At 44.4% G+C, this 26,474-nt stretch overlaps 1 protein-coding gene across 1 annotated transcript; it reads left to right on the forward strand.

Moving 5' to 3' along the window:
• Positions 1–6,632: 6,632 nt before the first annotated feature.
• Positions 6,633–24,739, forward strand: tnk2b (tyrosine kinase, non-receptor, 2b). Its single transcript, XM_070918613.1, has 21 exons — positions 6,633–6,695; positions 9,975–10,152; positions 11,547–11,617; positions 14,109–14,378; positions 14,513–14,665; positions 15,248–15,411; positions 16,321–16,440; positions 16,800–16,926; positions 17,087–17,233; positions 17,552–17,646; positions 17,866–18,060; positions 18,348–18,439; positions 19,097–19,530; positions 19,633–19,683; positions 19,729–19,896; positions 19,945–20,241; positions 20,272–20,625; positions 20,677–20,871; positions 22,114–22,209; positions 23,369–23,499; positions 24,217–24,739. Exons 1-21 carry the CDS (start codon positions 6,633–6,635, stop codon positions 24,221–24,223), a joined length of 3,408 nt encoding a protein of 1,135 aa, XP_070774714.1. The 3' UTR covers positions 24,224–24,739.
• Positions 24,740–26,474: the final 1,735 nt, after the last annotated feature.

Here is a 26,474-nt window from a genome sequence, read left to right on the forward strand (position 1 = left end):
GTAGGAGGTCGATCATGACATTTGACCGACATTTTTCACTAACCCCCTCTTTTCCCCTCTTAACCAGCTTTAGGGGATCAAAGAAGAGATGGCTTAGGATGAGCGTTTGTTTCAGGGCGGAGGCGACCTTAGGAAGTGTTGGTGGGGGGTTGTTTTGGCATTATGCATATTAGGCCAAGGTACCAAAAGGGGACACATATGTTGTGTGTTCGCCTGGAAGCCGTCTGTTTGCATCCAAAACTGTTTTCATTCCCACAGTCGGCCCCTTCTCAACGTCGACGCCCACCGCCACATTACGCCTCTCCTCTCCTGACTCTGTGAATGATGAGGTGCTGTGGACGGGGAGGGGATTTAAGGGGAACGAAAAAGCCAGACTTTGGCAGCAGGTTACTATCTGTGAGATCAGGACTGACGCATCTCTGTCTGTCTGTGCATGCAGGCCTCCGTCAGAGGCGTCGTGTGTGTGTGTGTCTGTGTGTGTGTGTGTGTGTGTGTGTGTGTGTGTGTGTAGATATTTTGCTTGCACAGTTGTAAGAGGGATTAATGATGTTTGTTCTACTACTCCGTCACTCTGCTCTGTCGGTTTTTGGCACCCGACACCAAACCGCAGATTGACGTTTTGCCACCAAAAGGTTGCCACTCATTTTAGAAATGCACTGGCTGTGCGTCCACCCGTATCCACTAAGCTATCTTAATTCCCAACACTGTACGTCAGTGTGAGGGCATGCCTCTGCGTGCCTGTGTCCGTGTACAGTGAGCATCATATTACAGAATCAAGCTTAATGTATATGTGTGTGTGTGTTGCAGTACTTAGGACATAATGCAGACCTCCCACAGCGCTTTGTTCATAATCTTATTAGCCAGCAAGCCACTAATTTGATGTCAATTCATGATAATACAATCTACACGGTCAGACGTTTAATTTGGGCTTTGCGGTATTAGCATCCTCTTCATGTTCCAGTTATCATTGAGTCATACTACTGTGTGTGTGTGTGTGTGTGTGTGTGTGTGTGTGTGTGTGTGTGTGTGTGTGTGTGTGTGTGTGTACACGCAGCAGAGAGACGGAAAGAAAGAAAGGGAGGTGGAGGCTGGATAGGAGCAGCTGGACAGGCCTACAGTAGCTGCTTCATTCACAAGTGTGAGGGACCAAGCAAGTCAGGCACAAGAGACACAACACAGAGTTTTATTTACCCAAACGTCAACGTCCACGAGAAACAAACCACTTTAACTTTTAACAATCAATAGGGCAAAGTAATGCAGCTCTTTCTAGCTTTGTATGAACTGAGGTCCACATCAGAAAGTGAGCTAGAGGCACGAACAGTGAGAGCATTTACATGCACATTAGTGTCCCGGCTTTGCATCTTATCCTGGTTTTGATCATTTTTCAGGATATGGAGTAAACATGGAACATGAGAAACCTGTTTTTTTCATGTCTCTGTGTATGTGATCATAACCGTATCCAGGTTTCTCATTTCTGTGCCGACTGAGTGAACAGTTTGATCTCTGCTGCATTTACCACTCTGCCGGCCTCTCTGTCTGATTTAAAGGAAAACACGAGCGACAATTCAATTCATGATCTGCATTACGGAAGTCAGACCTGCTCCATATTTCAGCACGTTGATCATCACGTACCACTGCATAACTTGAGTTGACGACGTGCCTGCGAGCATGGCAAACCTGGTGTAAGGTGTTTACATGTCACAGTATCCTGGTTTCTGAAGGAGTACTCCAGCTAGCATAGCCGGGTTTCTCAAAACCGGATTTAGGGTTTATGCAGGTTCACTAAAGTAAGGGGATAACATTAACAATAACTGTAGATAGTTGTCCCCAGTCTGTACTATTTAAAAAATAATTTTTGAATAGCACACATTCAGTTTTGAGCTTCCCCGTGGATCCTAATGATGATTGCTCTGCCTACAGTGCGTATAGTAGGTAGGTCAATGGTTTGAGGAAGCACAACTCATCCTGTGCACCTAAAGACACGTGACTGGGCCTTCACAGTGAGTTTTATAGCAGACTTGTAAGATTTCAAATATGAAAGACAGACGTTGTGCTTTGCAGTTATCACGAATAACGTACTCACCCATTGAATAATATCTGAATATATTACCACAGTCAATATGAATCAAAGCTGATAGTTTTAGGTGTGTTACATTGTTCAGCTGACTGGTTTAATCCAGATTCTCTTCATGTCACGATGAAAACTGTGCAATCTACCTCACACAATCTACATACCTAATGCAAAGTAATGCTGAGGTCACTCATCCACCCAGCTGAATACTAACTTGTAAGATTGGTGCTACCTAGTGGTATCACAGTGGAGCTGCAGGTCTGCTCACTGACCATTAATCGTATTGGTCTAAGCTCCTTAGTCAGGAGGCAGCTGACGGCACCGTGACACATTCCTTCCACTCGGTTAAAACGACCAGGCATCGGTGCGACTTGGATATCTGATGCTGTACATTCACTGTTCCGCCACCGTCATGAGTTTTTTCCTGCCCTCGATCGATCTGAGGTGATTTAAAAGTGTCGCCTTGTCCAGTTTCCTCACTGTCAGCTGCAGATGAGTCCTGAGTCAGCGCACACACACACACACACACACACACACACACACACACACACACACACCTGCCTGTGCTTGTGTTCAGATTTTAAACTCGGCAGTGCACAAGTTCAACAATCATTTGCAGGCTGTTTGTCCTGCTGCTGATTTGATGGAATGTGAGCTATTTTATATCATCTGTTTCATAGTCATGTGAGTTACATAACTGTTCCTATACTTAAGCAAACATTAGTTCCCTACTTGTCATAGCAATAAAGTTGACTTCACTGTGACCCATTCCTTCCCAAAGCACATTTGCCAACTTAAGATCATGAGGACTTCAGGGAATCTTTCTGCCATTAATGGCGTAGCTCACTTCAGGGAGTGTTTCCAGGCTCTGTGTGAGTGCGTGTGTGGTTGCAAAGAGGGCGGAGAAGGGTCTTTTTGTTATTTTCTCCTCCTGTCCTGTCACGTCTCGTGTGCTTGATGATTTAGAGCCTGAACCATGACGTCAACTCTGCGTCTGAGTGACTGTGAGAATGAGACAACTGATGGCTGAACGAGCCCACGAGGAATCCACATTTAAACTCTTGAAATAATGGACCAGCGTGCCAGCTAGCCCCCTCAGATACTTCTCATAAAACATTCGTGAAAGCACAAGAAGTACAAAAGGTACCGTCGAGGCTTTAGGAGGCTTGCCGACACTGCAACAGATTGTGTTGGAGCATTGTAGCAGTGATTTAACCTCACCAGCCTTTCTTTGGGTGTGGATACCATGCAAGCTTGATTTAGAAGCTTGATTTCATTGTTGAATAAAATACAGTGAAAGAACCAAAGCAGCAAGCCGGACATGGCAGTCTATCTGCTTTACAAGTGATGGATGTCATCAACATCACACTACAGATCTTTTGTATTCCATGCAGTCTTATAAAACTGATTTAGGACGAGGCCTCCCTGGAATCTTTTATGTGGACGTAGTATTGATATGCGTTGCCCTAGCCCATGCACAGTAATAATATATTTTGTCTCCTGACACTGAGCCAGTTTTATTCTTCTTCTTTAAATCATTGAGGTTGAGTTTTTTTTTTCTTCAACCAAAGTTTGGACTACTATGAACTAGGGCAGAGAGATAAATGAATCTAGGTTAATGATTGTTACTGTCATGTTTATGATGACATTTGGATTAAAATGCGTCATTTAGACAATATAGATCAAGTGTATGCAATGTTCTTAGATCATGAGTATAAGTTGCTTATGATCCTCTGACAGATATTCTGAGAAACACTATCCTAAAATCTTAATACACTCCTGGCACTCCTAAGTGCTTTTTTGAATGACTGTTTCTGGGTCAGCTTGCTTCATAGGAAATCAGAAAACTAAAAACACAACTGGTCTTGTTGTGAATGAAGGCACATAGTCATGAACACACCGACATACTCAAGAACAGAAACCATTGTACATGGCAGCACATGCTCTTAAGCCATGTGCTGCCGTCCGGTCTTTAATTAAAATCAGACATTTTCTGACAACATATCCCTGTTTTGTTGTTGTTTTCACTTTCCTTCCCCTCCATGACTCCACCGTCTGCTCACCTCCCTTCCTTCCTGTAGTAAACACAAGGCTTCCTAATTAAAAGCAGAGGACGGTGGAGAGGCGAGCAGAAAAATATCTAGCAAAAGGCCAAGTCAAATGCTGAATAGATTGATTAACTGGCAAAGAACAAAGAAAAAGCAAAGAGCAGAGAGAACAAAAACCGGTGGAATTAGAAAACCAAAAGCTTAATAGTGTCTGGCAAGAGGCAGAATGAGAGGGGGCTCGCTGCTACTGAGGGTCTGAAAAGCAGCTGGAAAGGGTTTGTTTATAGTCAGCGGAGGGGGAGAGAGATAACATTTTTGGAGGATTAGAGGCAGGAAATAAAAGGCAGCACCAAATAAAGAAGAAAATGCAACGGGTTGGCCAGACCCTGGGGAGGGAGGGAAGGAGGGAGGGGGAGCAGAGTGAAAGAGAAGGGATTAATGAAGGATGGGAGGAGAAGGGTGAAGTTAGGACTTTCATGCTGCAGTTGTAAAATAGACGTCACTGAGACTGAGAAGGAGTGGGGGAGTTGACAGAAGTCAGGTGGCCTGGGCAGGTCCTGTTGAGATAATGTGTTTTTATTTTTTAACTTAGTCACCCACTGACATCTGCTGCCTGTGTGATTTACACTCACCAGTCAACAGGCTTATGCTACTGCTGCCTTTTAAAATGATGCTTTGTAGGTTTAAATGAGCACATTCAGAGACCTAGATTGTAGTTGTGTGTTGGGCTGCAAATGTCAAAAAATAGTTAAGTCAGTGAAACTTTTCTAAAGCCTAATCTGAAGTCTTCAAATAGCTCGTTTTGTCCGATCATCAGTTCCAATTAGGTTGTTTTTGCTTGAGAAATGACTTTGAATGTATCAGCCCTGGTTGTGCAGTTTGTGCGTGAAGGAGGCTGCTGGGGTTGTAGAGCAGATACTCTTATGTGTATGCGCTCGCTGTCAGGTTTTTGCTTTTGGCTCATGACAAAGCAACGCATACCGGTGAAAAGAAAAGAAAATCATTTCATTTCATGAGAAATTTAAGAGGAAGACATCATTTGTAGGAATAGCTTCACATAAATATTCCCATACACATTTCTAAGATCAGTCTGTTATTTGTGACTGTAAACAGTCCTCCTCCCCAGAGTATGCACCTCAAGACTGTCACAAGTTCACTCAAAGCCAGTGGTTTCAGTGACTAAACTAAAACTAAAAACCCCAAAGTGACATTTTCCACCGTTTTGAATTTAAAGACAAGCAGGAGGGGATATAAGAAGAGTTCGAGTGGTGGAGAAGGGGAAGAAGTGGTCAGTGGTGGTTGTGTGTGTGTGTGTGTGTGCGTTTGGGGGGTTGCATCACAGGAAACAAGCTCTCCATCCTGCAGTTGAATGTGACCCTTTGGCCCTTGATCAAATGCTCCTCTGGGCTGAATACCATGAAGCCTCTGTCCTCTGCACCACGCACTGCTCTGCACTGCACGGACCGTCTGACTGACTGCAGGAGGGGAAGGGGGGGGGGGGTGTCAGAAAGATAGGGTGAGGAGTGGAGCAGGGAAAACTACTGCAGGAGGAGGTAGGAAAAAGGGGTACATGGGGGAGAAAGTGGGAGAAGAAGGGACGAGACAACAACAGAGGAAAGAGAGCTCATGAGCTGGCTGTAAACAAACACACATTATTGTTCTGTGAAACCACACAGGTCTCTTGTTGCACCCTAAATTGTGAAACCAGAGAAGCTCACTCACTCTGGCTCTTGCGTCTCTGCTGCCTGCCCGACTGGCAAGTGACTGAATCCGGGAGAAGTCGCTCCTATTTTTAGCCCCACGCTCGATGGAAGGATGGAAAAGCAAACAGACAGTAGCTGCACGCGCAAAGACAGACAGACAGAGAGACAGCGAGAGAGAGAGAGAGAGGGAGGGAGGGAGGGAGTCTCTGTGTGTGAGAGAGTGGGTGGGGTGGGGGGGGAGTGAAAGGCAGGGAGGAAGGAGGAGTGACTTATTTGTGAAGTTCTGCAAGTTTGGATCACTGGCTTTACTGCTGTCTGAGGAGGACACATGGCTGGACTGGGCACGGGGCAGAGCTGGGCGGCTTTCTCTGCCTCAAACAGCAGCTCTTAATCACAGCAGCCCCCCCCCCCCCCCCCCCCACACACACACACACACATACACACATATTATAAGACAGCTTAAGTTCTCTTATGCACACTGAAGTGCTACACACGAATGCGTCTTTGCCTTCTTGAGGGAGCTGAAGCTAAAGAAGGGGCTTACAGGACGATTGCCCCGCCATGGAATGTCGTAGCTTTGCGTACAGGATCGTAGGAAGCTTTCCTCCCCCCCTCTGGGGTTCGGGGCTGCGGGTCTGGATCCGAGGAGTGCGTGCGCTTCTTAGAATTCCCTCAGAGACTGGGGACGTCAAACTGGGAGGACTGTGGCTCCGGTAATGGTTTAAAAGAAGAGCAGCCACCTCTGGCCATCTAAACGCTCATTTTTTTTTGTTTTGCACACACACACTCGTCCAGACGAAGGAATTCAGGATGCGGCGCTTTGACAAGCTGAAAAAGTCATTCCCCTTCCTGGCACACTTTCACGTATATCGAGTAAGTCTGGCGTCTGTCTGCTGTCTGTCTGTCTGTCTGTCTGTCTGTCTGTCTACTCTCCCTGGTCCGCTGCAGGATTTTATTTTTCATATTTGGAAATATGACATGAATAGTTGTAACTATAGTCAGGATCATGTGGTCTACCCAGATGTTTGAATATAGCATTTGTGTCATGATTATGGTATGGTGGAGCTCAGTTTATGTGTGTGTGTGTGTGTGTGTGTGTGTGTGTGTGTGTCTGTGTGAGTGAGTGTCCAGCTGGACTGAGGCCGTTCCTCTGGGAGGGTTGTTGTTATTGCAGCAGGATGTTAGAGCAGAACAGATCTGATACAGGACATGGCTTTGGCCAGGAGATCTGTGTGTGTGAATGTGTGTGTGCATGCCGTTCTCCACCACCATGAGGAATGAGTTCAGGCCAGAGGCATTTCTCAGCAGGGACATCATGTTGTTTCTCTGCATCTGAATTCCTACATCCCTCTCTCTGTGTGATGCTTGTTGTTTCTGTCTCTCTCTTTTTACTCTGTTCACCAGATTCTCCAGCAGCAAATGTAAACTTTTAATGGTTTATTTGACACTGAAACCCAGTTGTGCTGTGCTCCTTATTTTGTAACACTTCATGCTCCTTTTAAAAACACACACACACACACACACACACACACACACACACACACACACACACACACACACACACACTTGTTATGAATGTAGGGAGTAGGAGAAATGGCTGTATTTAAAGCCCTGATACTGGACTCATGGCCCTGGTTGGATTCCTCAGAGTCCTGCAACAAGTCACGCCTAATGGTTTGAACGAAGCATTCCTCCTGCTGACCTCACACCTCCACAATGAGCACTTTCCCTTTTCATCCCATTATAGGAGAGGTCAAGATAAACACCTGGGAGTGATGCGAAAGAAGATGCTTTACATGTGACGGCATAACAAAGGAGTGAAGAACAGCGCCTCCGATAATGTTTATCAACTACCTCTATTAGTGAATGTATGACAAATTGTTTCTGTGCAGCATAAGAAGCGTAAAATGTTATAAATATATATGCCTGTTTAATGAGTTTTGTAAATTAGTTAGCAGGTTGACAGAGAAATATGATATAAGGGCTTAAGCACCTTGATTTTGACCCCTCATGCCTCAGATATGACACTGTCATGGAAAGAGGCCCAACAGGAAGCTGACTTGCGTCTTTGGCACCGTCCAGTGAAATAACACTCACATGTTGACTGCCAGGGAAGATCAGACTTGGGGCTAAAGGTGTTTGCCCCATGTAGGCATGTGTTGTGCTGTTGTATAAAAATGTTTCTTTCGTGGATGCAAAAGAAAAAAAAGTTTGTCTAAAGGTTGTCAGGGAAAGCGTCTGCTTTAAACTCTTAATAGCGTGAACTGCGGATCAAATAAACATGCCACATGGCAGGGAGAGCATTTGGCAGCGCTCAGCACAGTAGTGGACCAGCCAAACAGACCGCTGTATCGTCTTTCTCGGGGTAAGGGTCAGGCATGATGCAGCAAAATGCAAAATATGGAGACGGATTCAAATGACTACAGCTGTAGTTAATCCCAAAGCCACAGGCACCGCAGGCATTCAGTGCAGCCTGCATCTCCTATGAAGTGGATCTTACAGGTTATTATATTATGTTGGGTTAGGTTAATAACGGGGCTTGTTGTACCTGCGTCCCTCCTCAAGCTAACATCAAACGCTCATCTCACAGTGTGCGTTTTAACAGAAACCAGCTCAGACTATTTTCAGCTGAGCTGTTGAAAGTGGACGGAGCCTCTCGCTGACTCGGAAAGCCAAAGCTGCATGTTTGGACGTCACTAAAGAGATATCAGCTGACCCACTTTTATGTGCATCGCGATGAATTTGTATCAGGATACAGACATCTGGCATAGCCATTGGGGATCGAGCCCTCCCAGCAGATCGGCCTCAGTCAGACCTCGCATCAGAAATTCATGGAAAATTCAGGGCCGCTCACTGTGCTGAATCTTTCCATTGAAACGGCACGGTGGATATGTGTGTGTCTTATTTTCATGGCCCCACATTAGGTGTGTATAAGACAGAAAGACGACCTTTAACTCCTCAGGTCACAGTCATTAAGCAATAGGAAGTGACCTCTAACCAAGCCCATTCAGAAGTTTAAATGACAGAGAGAAAGCTGCGACCCCTCTGACACTTTCCTCCGGACCTTGTAACCTTGGCGCAGCCTGCACAGGAAGTTCCTCATTCACAGAGTCCAATTACTACTCAGTGGTGTGACCTCTACGCCCCAGAGCCTCCACCCTAAAGGTCTCCCTGTCAATCTCAGCAGATTAGGAATGTTTACCATTTTTCTGTGTCGTTAAGGTTGGTTTACGGGTTCACTTCCTGTGGAGCAGTGTGATGAAAGAGTAGATGAACTCTGGTTCATCTTCAAAGTTTCATACTCTAACTCTATTATTTCGACTAACAGCCCCATGAAGAAGCCCATCAGGATTTGAGCTGAAGTTCAGCTGTATTTTGTGCTAGTTTCAGCTTGTTACATTAAGTAGACAGTGATGGATGATGTTTTAAGCTGGGGGTGTTGTATTTTGACGTTGAAGATTGATGACTCAGTGTCTCATGGAGGGATGTAGTATATATACTGTGGTCAGATTGTTTAGGAGCCTCCCATTTGTCTTCACTTACACTTATGGTCACCAGATGTGCATCAGCCATCTCATGTATCTACCCAAAATACTACCTTCATTTTCCAGAGTGTTTATTAATCTATTTTGTTGTCATTTGAATATTCTGAAGAAGATAAATTGCCAACTAAACGATGTATTAACTCCACAAAGACACAGGATCTGTGTAATCAATGCATACCTGGTACTTTTTAAGTCAAATTAGTGTGCAGTCATTCTTTGGCCCACCGACAAGCAGCGCATGGTATATTTGGCCCCTCGCCCTCCATGTCATGTTTATGTCTTGTTGATTTGGGCAACGCAGTCTGCATTGTGCGTGTACGCATATTTATGACTACCTGTTGGGGATTTATTTACTCTGATGTGAATGTCTAAACATCTAAGCAGGTATTTAAGTGTGCTGTAAACAATTACTGGCGAGCACACAATGGATCTGAGCTCAGCTTCCTCTCTTTTTTTTTAAAGAAAAGAATGGTTTGATTGTTTTTCAGTGACTCTCTATCTGGGTGTATTTTGCAGGTTTGAGACCAAGCATTGAGGGAGCTGTTGAAAGAATATTGAATGGTCTGAACTTGACAGTTTCCTATATTTCTTTGTGTGTGTTTTGCAGAAACTGGGCAGTAGCATGCAGTGTGAGGAAGGCACAGAATGGCTGCTGGAGCTGCTGATGGAGGTACAGCTGCAGCAGTACTTCCTGCGGATCCGTGACGACCTTAACGTCACGCGGCTCTCACACTTCGACTACGTCAAGAACGAAGACCTGGAGAAGATCGGCATGGGTCGACCTGGTGAGAAACTGAGAAACGTTTCTTCTAGCGCCACCTTAAGGGTTCACATTTGTGGGTTTGAGTGAATATCTTGATTATTATTATTGGATGGATTGTTGTGAAATTTGCTACAGATACTCAGGGTCCTAATGATAAACTCTAATGACTCTAATGGTGATCCCTTTACTGCCCAGTACTTTGGTTTATGTCTAAATATCTGCAAAACGAATGATATTCCCATCAGCTGTTTAGCACTAATTAGCAAATGTTAGCATGCTGTCATGCTAAACTAAGATGGGGAACATGGTTATCATTATACCAGCTAACATGAGCATGTTAGCACTTTCATTGTGAGCAAGTTAGCATGTTGACCAAAGACTGTAGATGTTGACGTTAGCATTCAGCTCGCCACTGTGCTTAAGTACGCCATTACAGAGCCACTTGCATGGCTGTCGACTCTTAGTCTTGTTTTTAACTCTTCATCTCTTTCAAGACTGGAAATGAACACCTGACAGATACTACTAATCTTCATGCTAGTGTCTAATAGCCTGGCTTATTTTCACTGTGTTTGCTCCTCGTTCCCCTCCTTGTAATCATAACCAGCCAGCATGTGTGTCCCCAGCTCCTCTCTTTTCTCTGAGAGCCATCTAATTTTTCCTGATGCAGGGCTACCCTCTGCCTCACATACATCGTTTTCACTCATTAATTATACACTGCAGAGAGATCAAAAGCTAAGTTAAATGAATAGTGTCGTTACAATTTCCTCTTTGCTTTTGTATGACTATATAAAGGGATATTCTACGTCTATATATAGCCTACAGTATTACTTTTGTCTGCAGTAACGGCAGTGTGTCATTTGGCTCACCCTCAACATAGCGGGAGCAAATCCTCCATCACTAACACCCCTAATATCATTTTAAAAGCAGAAGTGGTAATTAGGCACAATAGGAAGGGACAGGAAGTGCCAAGTCTTTTGTCTGCAGTTTGGGTGTGTGTGTGTGTGTGTGTGTGTGTGTGTGAGAGTGTGTGTGACGTGGATGGCAGCAGTAATGTTCTAAATCCAGTTATTGAAGCCCTCAGGGCCTTGGCTACCGAGCCGCTTAAGACTAATTACACCCACTTCTCCTGCTCATATATTCATTCACATCTTTCTTCTACACTCAGCTCACTGCTCTCCAGGCTCTCCATCTTTTATTCTGTCTTGTATTTTCTGTTCTTTTCTTTTCATACTTTATCAAGTATGAAAGGTACTTTTCCAATCTCTTATCACATAAAGTAAGTGTGCAATATAGTACACCTTCTGTACTCAAATCTTAACTGGTGCTATGAGGAGAAGCAGCTGCAGTCTTCATCCTTTTGTGCTCATCGCTGACCATCACTGCATGTGTCTTTTTTCTTTCATTCTTTTGATAAAGGACAGAGACGACTGTGGGAGGCTGTGAAAAGGAGGAAAGCCATGTGCAAGCGCAAGTCCTGGATGAGCAAGGTGACAGACATAGACAGGCACAACACACACACACACACACACACACACACACAGGACTCATTTATTGCAGTACATGGCATGCTTGACATTATGTCACTACGGTGGTGTCTGTCTGTCTGTCACAGTGTGGACACATTCATGTGAACATAATAACTTATGAACAATACATGGTAGAAACTTTTTGCACAATCACATTTTTACAACACCTTGCTGAATACATTTTTCTGTCATCATTTTTTTATTCGAAGACAAGTATATTAACATAAACATATCTCCTAAATATTGACCATCTTTAACGTAACTAGCTGGATGCACACGGACAGGTTGTGTTTACAAGATGCGTGAACCGTTATGCAATTTTACAATTTATTCTGTTACTGCTACAGACTTTACTGTTTGTGTTGGAAGGTCTACGGTGATTACGGAGGGGGTCTCTGTGATTTCTCGATTGGTTCTGTGACTTCTTTTCCAAGGAAAAAAAAACATCTGGAATGTTCCTTACAGATGCATACACATCTGTAGGGAACATTGCTCCAGAGAACACACACACACACACACGCACACACGAGTCAAGTCACAAGAGTTGGTGACACACATTGAGAGCATGCTGCATTCACAGAAATGTCGTCTCAGTTAAGCATAAAGTTCCTCCCTTAAAGAGACAGACTAGCGTATGACTGCGACTGATTCACTTTCTTTAAGTAGAGGCTGAAAAATAAAAGGTAGAAAAGTGAACAGGTAATTCCTCTGATACACCTACACTCACAAGGCTTGGAGGAATGAAGTGTGTTAGGGAATACTGAGCAGACGTGTGTGTGTGTGTGTGTGTGTGTGTGTGTGTGTGTGTGTGTGTGTTGGCTGTTCTCAGTGGAAGTCATGGTGCCCAGAGGACGGTGCTTGCCGTCTATAATTACACCTGTCTGTTTCTCCCTCTGGCACCATCCTCAGCTAGAGTAATCTGCCTCCTCAGCCCCCTGCATGTGTGTGTGTGTGTTTGTGTGTGTGCGCGCTGCCATAGTCAGAATCTTTTGAATGTCGAGCCTCCTATTTGAAACCCACTTACCACACAGGGACCACAGAGATGGGGCGTTTTTAAAAAGGCCTGCAGCATTATGTCATGTCTGGTCCAGTGTGAATGTGAAACCACACACCGCTTGCTACTGTTTATATCTGGCCAGTCAAATATGTTTGGCACTGGGGATTCATTGATACCTCTTTTTCACTGACGATACCGTTTCTGAGTGCTGACCTTTGTTTACCAGCCAGTAATCACATTGGTTTCATTCACTTCATTAGAATGAAACTTATTGCCCGAGATTGAATATTGCTCTGCCTGTGAGACAGACATGTGTATGTGATGTGTTACATGTGAATTGGTGTTGGATGTTCCCCTCTCATTTGATACGTAGCACCAGTTTCTGTGCCACTTTGGGCCTCTAAACAAAGGTTTCCCTTAATGGCTCTGCACAGCACACACATTGCACGGGTTCAAATTTAGGAGAATGGAAAGCTCTTAAGGACTCACACAAACACACACACACATATATACGCACACAGAAACATTCAGGCCACTTAATCTAATAGTGCTTCCTAAGGAGCACTTCCTAACAGCGAAGTCATTCTTGCTGTGTTGTCAGCGCTAAAGCCAAGAGGCAGGATATCTCTCTCTTTCCCATAATGATAAGTGCATGTTTGTGATTGTTTTGGTACATTTGCTGACAGCATATCCATTAGTTTTTGTTGAATACATTCCACCATATGTTTTTGTGCATGTGGTGCTTGTGCCTGTAGTTGTACTGTAATTTCGAGCATGTGTGTTGTAGATAAGAGCCAAGGGATCACTGTTTTGGTGGTTTTGTGAGTCCACTCGTGTGACTTGCCCGGACTTGACTCTGCTTCCCAACCACACTCTCCTCGCTGCACGCAACCCACGCGTACAACGCGTGGCCTATCGTGCATTCACAACAGGAAAGAAGCAAGAAGTTCACAAAGTGAACAAGAGAATGTAACTGTTATCACTGCCTGATAACACATGACGCGTCCAGCTAGTGTTGCCGCAGGCCTACGATAGTGAGTCAGTCCTGTGTGTGGGAGAGGGGCATCATGCATCGAAAGACAAAAGTTGTATTAAATAATAGTACAAAAGTAAGAATAGATGAATTATACATTGATGCCTATGGTCAATGTCCAAAGTCATTTTCTTTCAACACTGATGCCGAAGTTTCTCCCTTTTTCTTCATTATTGGACCATTTCACTACTATTTTATACTTTATATACAGTTTTTGACAGTATTTCACCACATTATTTCTCTTACACACACACACACACACACACACACACACACACACACACACACACACTCTCACTCACTCTCTCTCTCTCTCTCTCTCTCTCTCTCTCTCTCTCTCTCTCTAGGTGGTCAGTATTTTTTGCTTACCTCATTGCACGGCCAGCTTCATTTGTTCCTCGTCTCTTTCTGTTCCTCTCTAGGTGTTTAGCGGTAAACGTCCAGACGGAGGAGACTTCCCCCAGCAGGGCCAGCCGGCCTCCTCCTTTCGTAAGCTGTCTCCCACACCTCCGCTGGGCCTGGGGGAGGGAGTCCTGGCCACACAGCCCGGCGGTGGAGCTCCTCTTGATGGGCAGCAGCAGGCCCTGACCTGCCTTATCCCAGAGAAGGATCTGACACTGTTCGAGAAGCTGGGGGACGGCTCCTTTGGTGTAGTGAAGAGAGGAGAGTGGCTGACGCCTGCAGGGAAGGTGGTGAGGAGAGCCGCACTTGATTTAGTTCTCCTAATAACTATAAAAAACTCGCATTTTGTGTGCGTGAATCTGTGTACTGTCTTTATGATGAGTTTGTGCGAAAGAGCTCTGAAAGTTGTTGTCCTTGCTTCCAGCTGAACGTAGCCGTGAAGTGTCTGAAGACAGACGTGCTGAGCCAGCCCGACGCTCTGGAGGACTTCATCTGTGAGGTCAACGCCATGCACTCCCTGGACCACCAGAACCTCATTCGCCTCTACGGTGTGGTGCTCACACACCCCATGAAGATGGTAGTGGACACACAGAAACGCACACACACAGGGAGGATGGATAAACATTAAAACACACACACACACATACTGTATATGCACAGGTGTACATCAGTCAGTAGTATGCTCTAGCTTATTCTTGACACCTACACATAGAGAACACAGGTGTTCCTCTCAGGAACTCTCTCAGGTCGCTTCACGACCTGTTTAAATCAGGTCAAGTGTCTTAAGACGCTAAGTGATGGAGGTAGGAATGGAGACAGGAGGGGAGGGGAGCATGTGGGTGGAAGACTAAAATAAGGGCTGACATTTCAGCTTTGCTGTTTTCATCCCACTATTACCCTGTAGTTATTTCCTCTGGCGTATTTTTATTCATATTGCCCAATAGTTTTTGGACCATGTTATGATTATCAACGTCTGTTTCTCTTCTTCCTCTGTTTATGTCACATTACATTCTCCTCTTTCTTCGACATATTTCGTCCTTCTATTATCACTTCTTCTCATCTCATCTACATCATCTATTTCCTCTTTCCTTTTGCTTTTTGCTCCCACGTTCCTCTTTTCACCCACCCCTCTCTCCCCTCCTCTCTCCCTGCTCTGAAGGTGACTGAGCTGGCTCCTCTGGGTTCTCTGCTGGAGCGCCTGCGATGTGTCCGTCCACAGGGCCCAGTGTTGATCCACACTCTGTGTCAGTACGCGGTGCAGGTGGCCTGCGGCATGGCCTATCTGGAGCAGAGGAGGTTCATCCACAGGGACCTGGCAGCCAGGTAGGGGACAGAGAGCTTTTTAAGGTAGACTTAATACGTTTTAGCAGCTATAAAAATGTCAGAACTTGTTTTTTTAAAGAGGGCGTGTTCTTCACATTCTCTATGAAGCCTGTTTTTCTTTCAGGATTTTTTTTACTGGTATGTTGAATTATTTATACTGCTTCTCCTTCTCCTCCACCCAGACATTTACAGGCCATTACAGGGAGACTTGGCTCATAAGCACAATGAGTCACTGGTTGGCTGGCTGCACTGGGTGGTCTAAGTTCTTGGTCTTGCCCAAATTCGTCACTTTTCACTTAACTGTTGACACCATGTCGATGCTTGAGAAAAACCTAATGGCTGGTAAAAATGAGTCATTTTCCCAGTTAAAGCTGTGATAAAATGGTAATGACTACATGTGGCTGTTACAACGTGACAAACACTAAGAAGATTTCTCAAGCTGGGGTTTTAAATGCTGCACCTTTTGAAGTTAAGGTCCTGCTGCTTTTATAACCTACCAGACAGTGAATTGTGTTCTTAATAATCGTCTCCCACAAGGGTTTTGACCATTCACCAGGACCTAGTCAAATGAAAAACAACCAACGTATTTTCACAACAATAAAAGCCTTATTTATAAAACCTTTATAGAACATATATTTCTTCCTCATCGTAGTTGTTGCTGCTGTGTGTGGAGGGTTTTATGAGCATCTGTGAACTTATGAGTGTGTTGATGTCATCAGTAATATACCACCTTTGAGCCAGAGTTAATATCAAACACCAATCATTTTAGATTGTAGGTATAAGATTATAAGATTATACAGCTGCAACCCGATTTCCCAAAATACTGTAAATGTTGGTTGCAGTGACTCTTCAGTGCTGTATAACAGGCATGTACAGAACATTGTTAAACATTTGACCCTCTCTCTTCAGGAACATCCTGCTGGCCTCAGCTCACAGAGTGAAGATCGGTGACTTTGGCCTGATGAGAGCGCTGCCTAACAACCACGAGCACTACGTCATGCAGGAGCATCGAAAGGTCCCCTTTGCGTGGTGGGTGGACTGAGAGAGCAACACAATAACCAAAGCTGCACTTGGAGTGCAGTCCAGGGATGGATATGAGTGGTTAGGGTGGGAACCTGAATCTGATCAGTCACAGTTGCATTCCAGCCATGCTGATAATTCTTATAAAACAATGCTTGCTTTTTGATTTCTGTGTCAGCCAAGCCAATCAATCTGTCTTCCTTTCTACTGTTTAGTTTAAGTTTCTTAACACTGCGCCTTTTAATGTGCGAGTGACCACAAAACGTAATACTTTCTCTGCTCAAAGTGAGCATTAGCTTTGGACAGAGTTGTAGATAATTGATTTAATGTGCAGTCCATGTTAAAGTCTGTTGTCCACCCTGATGCAGGTGCGCCCCAGAGAGTCTGAAGACCAGGACGTTCTCCCACGCTACAGACACATGGATGTTTGGAGTCACTCTCTGGGAGATGTTCACACATGGCCAGGAGCCTTGGCTGGGCCTTAATGGAAGCCAGGTAAACACGCACAGAAGCACATATACAGTATGTATACAAAAAAGCAGGAAGCTCGAAGCTAAAGTGACACGGGCAGACCCGCGAAACTAGTGGCATTTATTCACATCGACACTGATATATTCTTCCTCTCTCTTTTTTTCTTTAAAAAAAAAAAACCTAGATCCTGCACAAGATTGATAAAGAAGGTGAACGCCTCCCCAAGCCTGAAGACTGTCCGCAGGATATCTATAATGTCATGCTGCAGTGTTGGGCTCAGAAATCAGACGACAGACCGACCTTTGTCGCCCTGCGTGAGTTCCTGCTTGAGGTAGGAGATCTGTCATTTAGGTAACCAAATCCTGTGTTAGATATGAGTTTTTGTTATTATCTTGCTTTACTTTTTAACTGTTCAGTCCACGAAACAAAAGACACTCAATGGTGAAGTTGGCACCTCTGGTGCAGAGAGGCCAGTGTTCCCTCAGCAATCCATCCTCGCATAGATGGACTTTTAGCTCCACCTAGTGGAGGTACTGCAGTGTAGAAACTGAAACTTGCCCTCAGCTGGAAGAAGTTTGCTGTGTTAAAAATGACTTTGGTGTCTCATGTGTATTTTCTTGTGTCTTGTGTGTGTGTGTGTGTTTTTCAGACCATGCCCACAGACATGTGTGCTCTGCAGGACTTTGACGAGCCTGACAAACTGCTGATCCAGGTCAATGATGTCATCACCATCATTGAGGGGAGGTGGGTGTTAATAAGCCTTGTAGACTTTGAACAAGAGGCCTGTCCAGTGATCCTTTTGATATTTTGACTTAAGTAGCTCAGTAATAGAAATATATTGATGTTCTGTTCAACTAAATGCACTACATTGTAAATGGTTAAATGTCCCCTAGAGTTCTTTGATGCGCATGTCAATAGCTGTGGTTCGTCCTGTTTCACCATCAGTGTTTCCTTGTCTTTCAGGGCAGAGAACTACTGGTGGCGAGGTCAAAACAAGCGGACCCTTAAAGTCGGACAGTTCCCCAGAAACGTGGTGACATCAGTAGCGGGTTTGTCAGCTCACGACATCAGCCGGCCGCTCAAGAACAGCTTCATCCACACGGGACACGGAGACATCAACCCTCATCGCTGCTGGGGCTTCCCTGACAGGATTGACGAGTACTAACTGTTTATTAACTCCTAGTGTTATGTGAATTTAGTAAGGTCTAAATATCACTTCATCGCTTCCTAAATAGGGATTATCATTGTGCCCCATGTTGGAAGTTGGTGGTGAAAGTCTGTCCGATTAGTTTTTTGCTGAGTTGTAGTAATAAACTGTCACCAATAGATGGCAGTAGCACACTATTATAAATGTCCAACTTATTGCAACATTATAACACCCAGATTAGTTAGATTCAGTATATTGACATTTACTGTAATTAAGTCTGTCCCTCTCTTCACTTCAGTTTGTACCTCGGTAATCCCATGGATCCTCCTGATGTCCTTGGTTTACACCTTGGTGGTACTCGGCTCACACAGTTACCAGGACGAGCTAACAGTGAGTAAAAGAGCTCTAAACAAAGACTTAATGCCATAAGGGCGGCCATGTTGACTGACAAATACCAAGAATAAACACTCTCATGAGACCATTCAGGGCAGATTTTGCTTTTTCATTTTTCTTAACACGTGCTGGCAAAGCTTTCATTTGCAATCTGACCTTTGCTCCCTGCTTTTCCCCTAATCTTTCTCCCTTTGCTGCTGTCTTTTTCTTCTTCTGTCTGTTTCTCTTTCTCTTCTGTCTCTTCGCGGTGGCGGTATTTGCTTTTATTCTTCTAGAGGAGCCTCCTCCCCGCCCTCCTCAACCAGCAGTGTTAATCAAGAGTAAGTCTGGTTTCACCCATTGCTCCTGCCCTCTCTGTTCCCTCCTAGCTCCACTCCTCAAAGGTACATCCCATATTTTTGTGTCTTTCCTTTGTCTGTCTTTGCAGTGATTCTGTCATCTACTTTCATTTCCTTTCTTAACATCATTGTCTCTCCATCTTTCCTCCCTTGTGTCCCTCTAACAGGTGTGCAGTGTCCCTGCTGTGCACTGTAGGACTAACTTTGGTGGAGTGTGTATTCTGTGGTGTGAAGTGATCTTAAAGAGCATGGGTGTCATCGCTCTCTAAACAGTTTTCAGTAAACTGATGAATGTACCGTGTGTTTGTGTCTTCAGAGCCTTGCTATGATCCAGTAAACGATGATGAGGATCTGACCTCGGCAGGACTAAAGAGATTATCACTTCGGAAAACAGGTTCTGTCAAAGGCTTAAAACTTAAACCGGCTGCGTGGGTCTCTGCTTCCAAACAGGGGAGTGGCCGGATTTCGGGCTCAGGCCACATCCTCAACAGTGAAGTGTCCCTTATTGACTTTGGGGAGGAGTACCCCCCACCGGCACCCTCCCCCTCCCCTGTGGTTGAAATTCAGATTCCTTCCCTGGCCAAGCTAGCTTTGGAAGCAGATAACATCCTGGACCGGACTCCGCCTCAGAGTCCGTCTAGATCGTTGCCCCGCCCCCTCCACCCTACGCCAGTAGTGGACTGGGATGCTCGGCCATTACCCCCACCCCCGGCCTATGACGATGTAGCCCAAGACGAAGACGATATGGAGGTACGGTAGGAGGTGACACAGCACATTTCACATTATTGTTCTAACATCCCGTAGACTCATAGCAGAATGTACTGAAGCTGTAAATCTTCTTTCTCCACAAAGGTGAGCTCCATCAACAGCTCGGAGCAGCAGCATGAAGAGGAGCAGAGTGATGTCTGTAACCCAGATGAGGCTCTCTCCTCTCGACAGAAGGTGGAGGGTGAGGCTCTAGTCCCTCGGGGTCCAGACAGACCTGGCCTGGACGACAACCTCTTCCTCCCCAGCAAGCAGAGCCAGGTCCTGTCCACCTCCTTCTCCCAGTCAGCAGAGATCTTCCAAGAACTCCAGCAAGAGTGCATGAGAAGGCTCAATGTACCAACTGGAAGCGCTGCGCGCTCAAGCTCACCGTCCCAGAGCTCAGCCTCGTGTCCCCAGACTCCACAGACTGAGGAGGGACACCAGCAGAGTGTCCTCTTCTCCAATGAGGACAAACCCCAGATCCCTCCACGTGTCCCCATACCCCCTCGCCCCATAAAAAGGGGCGACTACACATCTGCTCGCTGGTCAAGGGATCTCTCCCTGTCACCGACGCCAGCCGACACCACAGATGAAGTTTCAGGCCCGGACCAGGACCGGCCACCACAGATCCCTCCCAGGGACCCTTTGTCCCAGCCGGGCTCCAGGACTCCCAGCCCCATGATGGGCCTGGTAGTGGGCTCTCCCCAGCAGAGAGTCTACTCTGTCAGCCCCACCACCATGCAGGCTCCCCTTACCTCCTGCCCCTCCACACACACCTATGGCTCCTACCTCTCCACCTCTCCAGGTAAACTCATGCCTACCACACACAGCTTTGCCTCAGATCCTAAATATGCTGCACCCAAAGTGATCCAGGCCCAGGCGCAGGGGAAGGACGCCGTCAGCAAGGGCCCCTGTATCCTCCCCATCGTCCGCGATGGACGTAAAGTCAGTAACACCCACTATTACCTTCTACCAGAAAGGCCCCCATACCTCGACCGCTACGACCGCTTCTTCAGGGATGCGGAGAGCCTGCCTGCCAGCGGTGTGGAGGAAAGGCATGTACGGCAAGCTAACACCGCCACTGTCAGACCAATGGTGGTCAGCGGCCAGACACTCCAGGGACACGCCCAGGGACACGCCCAGGGACAGGGGCTTGTCCAGCCAGGCGAGCTGAAGGCTAATTTCTCCTCCAACAATAACAGCAGTCTGGGTGGGCCACGGTCAGGGATGAAGACATCAGTTAGTCTCCCTCGCGTCTGTTCAGACGGGCTGACAGCACCGGTGGTCACTGCCTCCTGCACCAGGACAGATGGAGGAGGGAACTCAGCTGACAGGGTGAAAATGGTAAGGTCGGAGATACTTTGATTGCCTTTTGCAGCTACTCATTTGAAATACACTGTATACTGTATACTACAATTTCTAATATATGCTGAAAGGTTTTATTTATTGCTTCAGTAATGAAAATGCAAAGCTGGCTCACTGTCTCTCTCATGATGGATATCAAACCCCTGCTGTTGGATAGTTTAGCAGCAATATATAGTTGACCTCATGTCCTCATTAATGCCACTTTGATTGCTTCTTTGTAAATTAGAAAACTAGATAGCCATCAGTTCTTACTTAGTTTCCCATCACTAGTATGAGAGTATGTGGTCCCATTATTATGAGATGAACTCATTATCACACAGCTAAGAGCTAAACTATCAGTACAATGTTCAGGGCTATCCAATAGGATTGAATTAAGAAGTAATAAGAAGACTTTAAATGTGATGTAATAGAGCGCGGTGCATATTTGATACAAGGCTTGCCCGACTGCTTCGTTGAAACTTGCATCTTCTCACAGTTAATGAAGCTTTTGAATGAAACATTATTGTGTAGCGTGTCACATTTGCTCGCACACTGAACACAAGGGGGCAACAGAAGGTCATTTTTATTGGTTGTCCACCCAGACCATAGTTTGTAGGGACAAGTGTGTGTGTGTGTGTGTGTGTGTGTTAGTGTATGTGTGTGTGTGCCTCTTCTCTGTTAGACACTGAGAGAAAGAACGAACAATTTGTAATTTCTCCACATACAGTAGCAGCTTTTCAACTGCTCAAATCTGTTTTAATTAAACAGATGACCTCCCTATTCAGCTTTCAGTCATTACCAAACCAAATTATGAACCAAATTATGATTGATGTGTAACAGCAAAATAACATTTCCAAGCTGAACTGTGTTACTAGGAACGCAGGTATTGTTGAAATTCGACTTAACTTGAGGTGGATTTGGATAAACATAATTAGTAGAAATAAATAGTTTGTGAAGTGATAGGGAACAAAAAAGCCTCATTAAATCCAGTGATGCTTAAATCTCTGCACTTAGATTCTTATCAGCAACTGTTACGAGTTGCCCGAAAAAGGTTAAAAATAATCTTTGCAAGTAGAAGAATATTGCTTGATTGTGGTGAGATCTCGTGTGTGCAGGTGTCCCCGAGGTAAATGTTGGTAGTACTGAGGCCCATCAAGTGAGGAAGTGAGCAATCAGAGCTAGGGGAATATAAGTGTCGCTGGATGCTGCAGAGACTTAAACTGTTGATGTTGTGTGATTCAGGTGCAGGAGGCAGTTCACGGTGTGACAATAGAGGAGTGCCAAGCAGCCCTCCAGAACCACAACTGGAATGTCCAGAAAGCTGTGCATTATCTAAAGGTGAGAGCATTTATTAGTATGCTGTAGACAAGCAGTCACTGAAAACCATATGTTTCCAATATCTGTTGTTCATACTGTGATTCTATAGTAATCACAATAGTAAATGTTTTTTATAAAGGTAGCGTGTTGAGCCCAGAAACTGACAAAATGTAGTAAACGGTGGTGGTGAACAGTAAAGAATATAACTGAATACATCAGTACATAATGCAGATAGTTAAATAATTAGAATGAAGTAGTATCAAAGTACCATATAAACTAAAGCTGTTCATAAATAACATTACAGACATGAAATGAATAGTTACATACAAAGTCAGGAGCAAATAAAAGATAATATTAGTCTCTCACTCTACACTAACTAAATAATAAGCTGTCACTCTGAAAGGCAAGCTGAGATGGTAAAACGTCATACAAAGTAAGGGCAACAAACATGTCAGGGTTCTAGTCCATCAAAATAAAGACGCTATGAAGTGGATGATAAAGAACCAGAGTCCTCAGTGATGCACAGACGGGTCCTAAGAGATCCGGTTCATCGCATCTCAGGTCAGGCCTTGAGTCCTTTTCTGTAATAAACTTTTTTTGGACAGGATATAACTGCAAACAGGAAGTCATTCAAAGTTGCTGAATGTCATTTTTACTTTATAGGTTCATATCGGGATATGATAAGAGCAACTTTATTGAACCTTTAGGGAAAATCAGGTCATTGCTGCTGCAATGAGCCGGCTATAAATAAAAAGGCATACAGGTGCTCTGATGCGTCTACAGCAGTAATCAGCACCCTCTTAGCTGCCTGTGGTCGGGGCCACTGTGGCAGGATGGAGGATGTGTTTGGATGGCAGTGGGCACCAGGGACCACTTGAGTGCTCCTCAATAGTGGCGGCAAAGTTTAGAAAGATGAAGAAAAATGCAAACCTAAGGTCTCAGATTCAATCCGAGCAACAGAAGTGTGTTTGAACAAGACACTGAGCTCTTACTAAGACTGAAATAATGTTACAATATGCTCACTGCTGCTGCAATCACACTCACCTAAAGGAGTAACAAGAGATGAATTCTGCAGTTCCTGTGAGCCTGCTGTATTGTCTCATCCCTTCTTCTCCCTCCGTAACTCCTGGCTTCTTTGTTCGATTGTTCTCATCTTTGTTTGTTGTCTGTCTCTCCGCAGGTGGAGCAGTTGTTCTGTTTGGGTTTGAGGAGCAGGTCAGAGTGTCTAAAGCTGCTGGAGATGTGTGACTGGAACCTGGAGGTGGCCAGCACTCAGATGTTAGATAACTATGGATCCACAACACGACAGAGGTATTGTATTCTGTAGCTTTGTTTGCTCAACTTTGGGACTTCCCACATAGAATCTACTGTGTGACATTTCACCCAGAGCCTCTAATCTATATTTAAAACTTAGTATTGCATCTGTGGCATTTTGACCGTCACAGTGACAATAATGTTCATGTTGGGACATTGTTTCCGGAAATTGAGTTCAGTCACTTGTGACCTCGCTCCACGTGCTGACACGAGCTCCATTTAGTCACATCTGTCTGTGGAAAACATACCATTAAAATCCGCTTCCTGCTGGAGATTTTCCATCCTCCAAATATGAATTACTTTAAGTGAACAGCAGACATGTACAGCATGGAGACAGGCAGCAGATGATGCAATGACAATGTTGGTGTGCTCTGTTAATGAGGCTAAGGATCTTATTTGGCTGATACTCTGAGAAAGTTTTCTTTTCTATTATTTATATGTATATATATATATACATATATATATATATATATATATATATATATATATATATATATATATATATATATATATATATATATATATATGTATGTATATTCCGGAAATGTATATACATACATACATATATATATATATATATATATGCTTGGCAATTTAACATGTATCTCATTTCAAATTCCTCAAAAGTGGAAGTCTCTCAATGTAAATATCATTCAAGTTAATTTAGGAGGATTTAGCATTTCCATCTAATCTAAAGCTTCTTTATATTTGCAGACGGTGACAGAAATCTCAAGCTGCTGAGCTCTGATTGGAACTTCATCCTCAGTAAAACATCATCAGAGGAGGTGAATCTGACCCTTCCCATTTATGCTTCAGACACCTCTCCAATTAGAAGACTGTGTAATTTGACTGTTGAAGAATCAAGCACATTTTCACTGAACTAGCACAAAATACCAAACTTCATTAAGGCTCCATTCATACTTCAACATGGACAAAGAAATTCAGCCTGGGGGCAAAAAAGAAGACTTTGGCTCACATTTTGACTTTGGTCTGAAAGATATGTCATTGTTGCACTTATTAAGAAATTGCAGACCGCCATCTACCATCTTTATAAAGTTGTTCAAAGACAAAAAATGACACTGTACTTGTGTCAGCCTGAAATATGTCATCCTATCAGATCCCTGCAGTGTCACAAATCCTGGGTGCTACCATACTGCGTCAGATCCACTTACGGGTGTCCTCACTGCTGCAATTACACTGCAGTCAACCAACTGCAGAGAGGTACTTTTCTTTTGTTAACGGCATTAAAAAGGGAACCCGAGGAGGCCAAAATGAGTTAAATAGCACAATATACACAGTAGCACTTCCTAAAAAAGATCCATACTTTGCCATGTGGTTGTATTTTGTCAGAATATGCCGAGAACTAGTACAGTTTGACTGAAAACTTATGTTTCATTTATTGAATGGTGTCAGAATTTAACATAAGTACTGTATATTGTATGGGCAGATCGTTCATGTTGCACCTTTAGCACATAAAAGCAACAACAAAATACAATGCTAATATTTAATTGTCTCTCCAGGCTATATTGTGCAGGAAATAATTTGGCCCGTTTACAGTTTAAAGAGTGGTGGAGAATATGATTATGAAGATTGTTTGGTGCTGAAAGCCCGTGGAGTCCCGGAAAAATATGCAGGCAAAAAATGCTGCTGCAGAAGAAACATTTAGACTTCTCTACAATAAAAAGAACGCTCATATCCTCAATAATCTGTATAATACATTTTATAATTTGGCGAGGGACATTAGTCAGCATTGACGCAGTGCTGCGCTCTCTGTTTTAAGAGTCAAGGGGCAAACCAGTCCAGTGTCGGAGTCTGGAGAGGTAAAGGAAACAGATGAGACAAGCAGACCTACAAAACTGGGTGTACGCAGTATACCCTTCATATCATCAAGAGGCACTTATGTGTTTGTGAACAAAATACTGATATTACTATTATTTTAATATATTTTAAACACAATGCTCAGAGACAAAGAAGACTGTTATGTCTGTTACTGGGCAGGCCATTTTTAAAAGATATCTAAATGCGTCACTCCTTGAGTCAAACACAGACACACCTGTTGCCACATCTGGCAGTGGAAACGTCCTGCACCCCCCCTAGTCTGTCCTTATTCCTTCCCTCTAAGCATTTTGCCCCACACAGAAGTCCTGTGCATCAGCTGAAAACTCCTGCCAGCTTGGTATTTTCTGCGTGCGCCCAGACTGCGTTGGCAGCTAATAACAGCAGACGTAGTGAAATATGCCTCAAGCCACAGATCCTGCCCCATAATCATCATTTAAACCACAACTGTGATATTTTGGTCAGCAGCTTCGGGGCCAATAATTTAAAACTGGGAGGACGTGTCAGCTCTGGGTGAACTCGCTGCTGGACGTGACTATACATCTTCTGACTGGGTATCGTCACAGTAGAGCCCTCAGCAATGACTGGTTCAAAACTCAGTTAGAAGCATAGAAAGCTTTTTGGGCTTTTGTCCCGTTTTATTCCAGATGCACTTAGCATGTGAGGACTCTACTAGAAGGAAGGAAAATAAAAAGCATTCCTCATGCTTTGACGTCTAAAATTCTCTTTTATGTAGTCAACCAAATAGCAAGAAAACAATACTTCACAGGCAATTTTAGGTCAACACACACGATCCCTACGGTGCTTCTCTCTATAAGAAAAAACTGGCACCCATCTATTTAAATGTCAACGTATAAACCAATCAGCCCCTCCACATGTCCATAAAAAACAACCCCAGTATGTGACCGGTCTGAGCACAATCTGTTTGGGCAGAAACTTCAAATGGCCTCTGAAAAAGCTAATATGGAACCACAACAAGTCCGCTATCTGCCGGGGCAAATGAAGAGGCTTTAAAACGTGTTTGGAGTATCTTTATAAAAAAGGACGTACAGGACTGATTTTGGGTGACAGCCTCCAGTCAAAGCTTCCTCCCGTGTGCAATAAGGCTGCTGTAGAACCTGTGACCTCCCAGTCTG

Source organism: Enoplosus armatus, chromosome 14, assembly GCF_043641665.1.
Source record: "Enoplosus armatus isolate fEnoArm2 chromosome 14, fEnoArm2.hap1, whole genome shotgun sequence".
Classification (NCBI taxonomy): Eukaryota; Metazoa; Chordata; class Actinopteri; order Centrarchiformes; family Enoplosidae; genus Enoplosus; species Enoplosus armatus.

Bases quoted from the DNA above. Each gene is read 5' to 3' on its own strand.
- tnk2b (XM_070918613.1), top strand. From the start codon at position 6,633: ATGCGGCGCTTTGACAAGCTGAAAAAGTCATTCCCCTTCCTGGCACAC. The intron at 16,441-16,799 runs GTGGGTGGACTG...ACCCTGATGCAG, and splicing joins CGAAAGGTCCCCTTTGCGTG to GTGCGCCCCAGAGAGTCTGA. The intron at 19,897-19,944 runs GCTGCGCGCTCA...TCGTGTCCCCAG, and splicing joins TCAATGTACCAACTGGAAGC to ACTCCACAGACTGAGGAGGG.